The sequence below is a fragment of the Orbicella faveolata genome, unplaced genomic scaffold, assembly GCF_042242905.1.
Source record: "Orbicella faveolata isolate gen_17 unplaced genomic scaffold, um_ofav_v1 contig_27, whole genome shotgun sequence".
Taxonomy (NCBI): domain Eukaryota; kingdom Metazoa; phylum Cnidaria; class Anthozoa; order Scleractinia; family Merulinidae; genus Orbicella; species Orbicella faveolata.
Window position 1 is genome coordinate 7,071,090 of NW_028301555.1, and position 9,131 is coordinate 7,080,220.

A 9,131-nucleotide genomic window follows, 5' to 3' on the forward strand; every position below is an offset into this window, starting at 1 on the left:
TAAATAGTGTAATTTTTGAAACAACCAGCAGTGGCGGATCTAGGGGAGGAGCCCGGGGCACGCCCATCCCCCCCCCCCCCCCCCCACTATTTTGGGTGAAAAAATAAGAAATGACTGAAGGAAGAAAAGCCGGCAGGGCAAGTAAAACAAAACCGCCCCCCCCCCCCCCCACCCTTAGCTCAAAGTCTGGATCCGCCCCTAGCCAGCGAGTTCCAAAAGCCATTTTGGCGGTACTTAGATGGCGAAGGTTTTTTGACTCAACCGGACGACTTCGAAAGTCTTATTTTATTTTATTGCTTTCATTTTCTCTAAGAGCTATAGTGAGAAGAAGACATCAACTGATCCTCTTTGAACTTATATTTAGTCTATTTCTTTAAACTGTTTCGTCTGATGAGTACAGACTTCCAGAAGCTTTCAAGATTGAAATTTAATGTTACGGCTCACGGTTTTAACGTTTGAAACATTAGCCTCAAGATCAGTAAACATTAAACTTAGCCACAAATTGTCCAACTAATACGAGTCTGTTTTAGAATTGTGGCCCTGTCCACACTAATGCGTTTTTAAAGGTATCCGTTTTTGTCTCAAAACAAAACGAAGCAAAGTATTTTGGCCCACGCTAGCGTTTTCGTTTTGTTTTCACCTCTCCACACTATTGCGTTTTCGTTCGAAAACGGAGACTTCTTGATGCGATTTTCTCCTATCGTCCAAAGCCGACTAATCAACCTAGCCGGCCAAGCAAAAACGCCTTAAGCACTACGGCCGGAAACGGTTGATCCAGTAGTTTATAACTTCGTAGTCGTAGGATCATCGGATATCCGAAGTGTCGTGTTGGTTCATAACTTCAATTCGTGGTCGTAGCATCGTCGGATATCCGAAGTGTCGTGTTGGTTCATAACTTCGTAGTCGTAGCATCATCGGATATCCGAAGTGTCGTGTTGGTAATAAGCCCGATTCTCCGCTATCTGAAAAAAAAAATCATTGAAACTTACTTAGAACCTTTTGAGGGACATTTTAGGCAAATAAAATTAACAAACCAAGTGATGCCAGGGCACCACTATAGCCCAGTTTCGAGTTCGACATGACCGCTGAATATAAGCACTGAGAACGCATTTGCACAGGGTTAGCCTCGACCTAAAAAAATATTCACAAATACGGGTGGGAAGTTAAGGCGCCACAAATTTAAAAATTAAACAATACTCAGAGCTGTAAACAGGTCATCTTTTCGCTGGAATTTGTAAATATGTTACTCTAGGTCGAGGCGAACCCTGTGCAAATTCGTTCTCAGTGCTTTTAATCAGCGGTCATGGCGATCTCGAAACTGGACTATTAAAGGAATTTTGTAGGGCAAGGATAGCTAAAAAGGTTAAAATGTTTCAAGACTGAGCCCGGGATACAAATCAAGTTATTATGGCACAATTGTGAAATCCCCATAATAACCAATTTCTACGACAGCTTAGAAAGCGCTTCTAAAACCTTAGACTTCTCTTAACCATTTGTGCCAGCTTTGTGCTTCCCACAAAGCATCTTCCTCCACCACAAAGGTACGAGAAGTCAGAGATTTCTGATTGATGGCGTGTTAGGAAACTGGTCAAGACCACGTACCAACTAGAATAAATCAAAATGTAGAGCCCTTCCCTTATACAGTAACAAACGAGATGCCCTAGTAGTCCCACGATTTACTCTCATGATCACCGCTTTCGTGCCCCTCAAAACCCTTTGCAATTGGCGTTACTGTGGAATTTCTTGCCCAAGTACCAAGAAGAGTCTAAAGGCCTATTCTTTGAAACCGTTTGCTTCTTAATCTTAACATTTCGACGTATGCAATCGGGGAGGGGGGCAGAGGGGAGGGCTTCCTTGTGAAAGTCGGGGATGCTCGTCGTCGTAAATCACGAACTTTGTCCCCCCTCCCCCCCCCCCCCCCGCCCTAGGATTTTCAGGACAAAACCCTATTATTTTTAGCCGTCATGGGACCTTTTAGGGTTGTACTCGAAGAAATAAAAAAAACGCTGTCTGTCTGTTGTAAAGTGATATCTTCAAGGGGTCAAATAAAGCTCGAGCCAAGCCCATATTGGTTTCTTTTAGGGGTTTATTTCATATTTTTCGACAAGCATGCCCGATCTTTTCGTGGGGAGTCCCTCCCCCAGGGCGTACACATTGGCTGTCTCAAAAAATTTGCCCCAGACCGAAATATACGTTCCTTTGGAAACTCATTTTAAAATAATTCAGTAGCTTGAGTAACCTGAGCATTCAATGGACTGTGGAATGAAAATTGGCCCGTAAACTTTACTTACTGACAATCGCATGGGAGGCTTCTGAAGAAATTCCAGCGTGACGTCATCACCCATGAGCACAAACGGAGCCCATTGCGCGACGTCACTGAACCTGTCTGATTCTCTTAGGCGTTTCATGGCCTTGTTTAAAGCTTCACTCGATCGTCTTCCTTCAGCTAGGTGGTAGTAGAAACTTTCCATGAACTCAAAAGTGGCCTCGTCCCCGATCTGCCACGATATCGCCAGAACCGATCGAGCACCTGCAGCTAGAAAAGCCCTTGCAAAGCCAATCACACCTTCGGCGGCGTTGATCATCCCTCGACCACTCTGACCACAACTCAGTACGACTAATAGTGACTTTACTCGCACCTTAAACACTTCTTCCACTGTCAGACGGTAGTCTTTCTCCAATGGCCCCATGGATGGCGGTGTTGGATAATTCGGGGCCAAAAAAATTGCAGCCCTGCGGGCACTACCGTAAGTTGCAATGTGCACTAAAGCACTATTTCTCAATCCTTTCAGCACTGCCATTTTTGTAGCGTTTGCTCCAGTTAGAGGTTGAGTGTTGATTAATTTCCCGATCATTTCGACTTCTTTCCTTGCATGTGGAAGATTTGGAGGAAGTGGGCTCCCAAAAATGTTAACCACCTTGCTGAGATCTGGATCTCCCACGAGCAGAGCGCCTCTGAGATAACCTTGTGGACAATCTGTAATCAGTTTCAAAGTCGTCAGTGAAGGAGCGAGTCGGGTTCTTAAAGATTCGTGCAGGTACTTCGAATCAGGATCAACAAGTGCAGCGAAAGGTACCAACCACAGTGGACCACAAGGAATTATAACGAGCTCATCACCTTTAAGATGTTTTACTATAGGGCCAATAGTTAGATCATACCAGGTTCTGCACAGCTCAGGGCAGTTGCGGTCATGCTGGAAATTTCGTAACATTTTCAGAATGCTTCTTTCGGCATCGCGAGGGAGCGCAGTTGTTTCAAATCGCACACCTTGGTCTGGTGTTAGCAGCCAAATTCTTATGGTTTTGTTGTCTGTAGCAAAGAAAACTGTGTTCGTTGAAATATACTTCCATATATCTGACACTGTTTCTTGTTGTTTAAGTTGGTAAGTTAGAATTCCATAACGGGACTGAATAGCGTGTGCGAGAGCCTGGGCACGACCTTGTTCGACCGCCCAAAGAGCTTCCAGAACAAAATCAAGTTTTAACAACGTTCTACATAAAGCAATGTACACAGGGTTGAATTCGTCAAACAAATTAATTTGCCATTCATCGGTGAAAACGTCGTTTTTCCGAGACTGAAGACTAGCTCTTATGTTATTACACAGTCTTGCACTTGACTTGTAACAAGCCAAAGCTTCATTTAAACACACCATGGACTCTAAATTACAGCCTTTGTGATAGTACGCACGGGCCTCATCAATCTCGCACTTTTCTTCTTCAGCGATACGTAGCTGCATCTCGTGGTACTCTATGGCTCGCTCAAAATCTTTGAGCCGGTGATGGACACGGCCTAAATTACCACAAACCGTTCCCTCTCCAACCCGGTCACCAAGCTCCTTAACAATTGCTAGATTTAGTTCGAGGTACTTGATGGCACTTGAAAGGTCTCCAAGACCGTTACGCACCATGCCAAGGTTACCACAGGCATGTCCTTCTCCAGCCTTGTCCCCCGATTCTATGGCACCTTCTAAATGCTTTTGATGATATGCGGTGGCCTTACGGTAATCTTTGAGACCTTGATAGATGCTGCCGAGGCTGCTACACGCTCTTCTTTCACTCTTTTTGTCGCCCACTTTTTTAGCAATTGCTAGTTGCCAGTAAAAGTATTGCAGAGCTTTCCTATAGCTTCCGATACTGTTGTAAGTACTGCCAAGTTTACCATACGCACTTCCTTCTCCAGCCCCGTCTTCAAGTTCTTCGCAAATACTTGCATATTGTTCAAAATTCTCAGCTGCTTCCTGAAAATTGCCAGTTTTAAAGTAATCCTCACCAAGCTTGAGAAAACATTCTCCTCCTCTCTTTCTGTTTCCTACCTTTTTGGTAATATCGAGATTTAGTGGAACGAATTCCACAGGACTTGTAACTGGTTGTCCGCTTCCCTAAGACAAAATGAAAGAAAATATTGCGGGACACAATCAGTACCAAATTGCATTGTAAAAATATGAATGAAAATCTTGTATGAATCATGGCTATTCCCCTTCCCTTCTTGCAATGTTGGTTTGGGTAACACAGGAACTGTACGTGTTGATTTTAAAACCAAAACAACATTGAATTGGGAGTGGGTAGGGAGCGACCTTCATGTGGTTTGTTTACGTCGTATGATTATCACCCATGGTGTACCTACAGCAGCAATTCAGTTCGCAAGCGTTTCCGCCAAAGCGTTAAGTTTAATCTTAAAATGTAAAGGAATAATTGGAAATTATCACGAAATTTAGTGAGAATTATGCTAAACAGTTTGATTATTCTCCGGCTCGATCTCTGCGAGTTGATAGGCTTCATCAACTTTTGCCTCATGGAAAGAGAAAAAGAGGGAGATAGAGAATACTCGAGAGGGCATATACTAATTGTTAAGTTTTATTACTCGTCATCCCATTTTAGCGTCATTTTATTGTTTCCATACCTTGTCCTTTACGGTTTCAGTTTCTGTTTGGTCCATCGTGCCTCGTTCTGTTTTCAAACCCTTTAACTGTCTATGGATAGACTTCTTTAGTTCCATCAGTATATTCTCTCCTGGGTCAATCTTTTTATTGTTAATTATTAATAATAATACTGTGTTTTCTGAAACAAACTGTGGCAGCCCGACATCAAACATAATAGAAGGCAATGAATTTACTGATGTTAACTTGAACATTTACAAACATGTTCACTTGAACATTTAAAAACAAATTTTTGTAATCGCGTTTCAGACAAGACTACTTTTGGTTCTCTGGGACTTTTCCTAACCTTAGTAAGGCGTATTTTACGATAACTGCAGACATTCGCGCGCGCTCATTGGCTAAGTTTCATTGTCAATAAGCGGACGGACACATGAATTTAATATATAGATTTAGTCAAGCCTAAAAGTGGAGCTCCTGGGCTGATTTATTCCAAGCCCGATTAAACTAACCCAGGATTAGTTAGAATTTTGATTTGAGTTTTGTAACTTTACAGTGAGATTTTCTGTTACATTGTTTGGCCTTCTGTTTTGAGTCTGAACAATGCCAAAGTAGACAAAACATAAGCAGCGAAAAACATTTGTATACAAGAAAAATTTATACTTCGGCTAACTTTTAATCCTAGGTTAGCGTTGACCGGCTTCCGAACAAACTGGCCCAGATTACAACAATTTAACCTGACATGAGTCCGCAATCCAATCAAAAATCAGCACTTGATCAGCGGTCAACTTCAAAAAAACACGTGAACTCTAAACTTGACACACATGAGTTCTAAACTTGAGCCCCCGATATGGTCACGTGATGCTGGTCAGCGTATACCTTGTTAATTGACCATAACATGGACGTCTAATATCAAAGAGGGACGCTACAAACCAATCTGTGTACGCGCCCACGAGCAGTAACGCTAGCCATGACAACCACGGGAAAATCAATTCATGGGTTTCCTTTTATTTCCTATGTGGTTGCGTTTCTTTGGGACTCTCGGATCAGGATTTATGATCTGAGATCACTCGGATCATGGTGTTATTGGTGTACCAAAGGCACGGGACTTTAGTTCGTAAAAGCGTACAAAAGCGCTAGAACAAACAAACAAATTAATAGCCAGTAATAATATCTCGAGCAATGTTGTTACAAAATTTGAGGTTCCATCACGGAGGTTCCATGCACGGATATTCAGGGGAGTTATACGACAATTTCGGGGTAAAACCGAAAGTTTTTTTACAAGCCATTCAAATATTTGTACTTCACTGGCACTTCGTCGATTTTCTGATTAATTTCACTCAATAATAGGCAGAAACAGGTTTAAATTACGAATACTAACCACAACATAAATGCTGTCGACCGAACGCCTTGTAAATAGAAATTATTTTTCGAAAGTTATTAGTAAATTGTAATCGATATATGTTATAATGCTAAAATGTGTGCTAGTTAAGACAGACATATACAACAGCAACATGCACTGTCCAGCAGGTTCTGCACATCAAGAGTACGTACAGCCTTTCCGAATGCCTGTAAGGTAAAGAAAAAGTCTGCATACGAGCCGACTGGCCCACCAGGTCGGAACCTATCCCGATTTATGTAGCATAAAGCGACTAGGAGTATTGCTACTCCCCCCTGGATGGGATGCTAGTCTATCGCCGGTACTCATTTATACACCTGGGTAGAGAGAGGCACTGTGAGAGTAAAGTCTCTTGCCCAAGAACACAGCACAATGTCCCCGGCCAGGGCTCGAACACGGACTGCTCGATTCGGAGACGAGCGCACTAACCACGAGGCCATCGCACCTCCCGTGGTCTTATCGATGCTTTCCTCCTCCCCGTACCCCTTCCCTTCCCCTACACATTAACCTAAAGTTATTTAACCAAAGAATGGATGGAATATCCGGCAGCACGTTGTCAAAGGATACTTCAAATCCTTCATCACACCATTTAATGGCTTCTTCAAGATGATTCAACGCCTTGCAAGCTCTTGCTCCTGCGGATAACAAAATATTCGAAATGATAATTGAATTGACTCCTTTGTATTTATGTAATATATCAAACCCGAGAGACAGTGTTTCAACGGGATATCCAAACACCGAGAAGTATGACGTATGACTTATGACGTCGTTCAGAATGGTGCAGAAAATGCAGACGTTCGACGAAAAAGTCTCAAAAGAAGTCACCCTTGAAACCACAGGACACCCAAGATTATGAACTGCGTTCTGCGAACGCAACTACCGTAAATCCTAAAATAAGCGCCTTCTTCGAATAAGCGCCCTTCCCATCGGCCAAAATTTAAAATAAGCGCCCCCCTCGAATAAGCGCCCCCCTCGAATAAGTGCCCCCCTCCCCTCCCCCCATCTTGTGGACGAGTAATGAGACAACAAAGGATGTATAGTTTTCGTCGTGTCGCATTAGATTTGTACATTGTTTCAGTTTGTGAACACGTGAAGTCTGGAAAAAATTACAAGTACTAACGGTGCCGCGATTTAAAGTTTAGGACCAGCTTTTTATGTCGATAAACAGCTTACGTTGTTGTTTACGCGCAGATGATGTATTTAAAAAAATGATCGTGTCAGGCCACGATTTGGGGAAAATTAAATAAGCGCCAACCCTCGATTAAGCGCCCCCCTCGAATGAGCGCCCCACGTCTTCTCTTAAATTTGAAATAAGCGCCCCTGGCGCTAATTCGAAGATTTACGGTAACCGAGCGTGATGTTTTTAAGGGGAAAATCTCCAACCGAGACCTTGCCGTATTGACCGAGCGATAGGTATGTTTGAAAAGACCGAAAAGTAGTTTATTATATGGCTTTTTGCTTTGTTTTTGCAGGCTCGTAATCAAACATGGGTTTAACCAGGAGCCATAATCGGGGACGGAGACCGTAAGTCTCGGGATTCGCGCGTACCTATGATATGGGACAATTTTTCTATTTTTAGAACAAATTGCGCCATCCTGACGTCATATATCCGCGCGGATTCACGCACGTGTCGGGGGCTCTCGCGTGGATGTTGTCACGTTGTGTGATCAAATGGTGAGAGTTGAGAGATTCTTTTGCGTATTTTTCACAGCGATGGCAGGGAATAAGACAGGGAATACGAACCAGGGCGCTTATATGTAGTTTTATGCTCTGAGCTAACGGAAAAGGTGGGTTTTTCAGGGTCGAAAACAAGACTTCAATCTCGCGCTGGGAATGAATACTGAGATCTGCTCACGCTAGTTGTAAGCTTACGCGTATGTTTTTGCGTTTGTTCTGACTTAAGAATATAGCAAGAAAACTCTACACTCTGGTATCGAGTTGTGAGTTTCTCAGACAATGGTTCATCATAACCAAAACCTGTTTTGACGGTTTCTTATTGTTTCTGCTTGTTTGGTGAGTTTGCAAAAGTTTTTGAAAGGAAAGTCTGACGCGTACAATTAGCTCATTTGCATAGTACAGCTCGTGCACTTTCAAGGCCGAGTCGGTGTTTGAATTGTCAACAAATCTTGACAAAGATTTCCTTCGTTATCTTTTGTGCTGAGATGCTGTAACAAATTTCACGAACGCAAAAAAGGCTACTAACATCATGTGTGTTCCTTCAACATGAGCATAGTGAAGTTTTACACTGCGAAAATGAAAATAGACAAGGAGTTTTGATAACTCGATCAACAAACTCGAAATCGTTATTCCATCGTAACTTTGCTGATTATTTCTGCTTTATTCACATATTTCCAGCTTAGCTTTTATATGTTCTCAAACATTTATCAATCTTAAACATATTTAAAAACTATAGAGTTATTGTTTGAGTTCGATGTACGCTTTCACACGAAAGAGCGGCGGAAGTACAATTTGTCATGTTTACTGACTGTACTGAAAACACGCATCAGCGGGCGCTCTCATTCATTGACAACAGAGAATTTACTGGATTTTTACACGAATAAAACTGAGCAGTATCTAAGGACGTAAAGTTATTGGGCCTTGGATGAAACATCAAGCGTTGCTTAAAATTCAAGCGAAACTCAAACTAGCAATTATTTTGTTTTACTTTTCGGTCGCGATAGACTGACAAATTCCTCGCAAGTGTGTGGCAAGAGGAGCTAGGAAACTATGAAGCCCTGAAGCTCTGCTATATCTAAATATATCCAGCTAGTTTTCTGCTGTGTAATGGAAAAGCTGTTAATCTTCAACATATGTGAAATTTAAAGTGGAGTAATGTACAGCTCAAGTAAAAGAAGCAT

At 42.4% G+C, this 9,131-nt stretch overlaps 1 protein-coding gene across 1 annotated transcript; it reads right to left on the reverse strand.

Moving 5' to 3' along the window:
* Positions 1 to 285: 285 nt before the first annotated feature.
* Positions 286 to 4,631, reverse strand: LOC149107410 (uncharacterized). The gene is made up of 2 exons (XM_089296425.1): positions 2,292 to 4,631; positions 286 to 962 (listed from the first exon to the last, which is right to left on the reverse strand). Exons 1-2 carry the CDS (start codon positions 3,906 to 3,908, stop codon positions 912 to 914), a joined length of 1,668 nt encoding a protein of 555 aa, XP_089152551.1. The 5' UTR covers positions 3,909 to 4,631; the 3' UTR covers positions 286 to 911.
* Positions 4,632 to 9,131: the final 4,500 nt, after the last annotated feature.

Coding starts and splice junctions, on each gene's coding strand:
- LOC149107410 (XM_089296425.1), bottom strand. CDS start 3,908: ATGGTGCGTAACGGTCTTGGAGACCTTTCAAGTGCCATCAAGTACCTC. Junction 963..2,291: donor AGCCTCCCATGCGATTGTCA/GTAAGTAAAGTT, acceptor TTTTTTTTTCAG/ATAGCGGAGAATCGGGCTTA.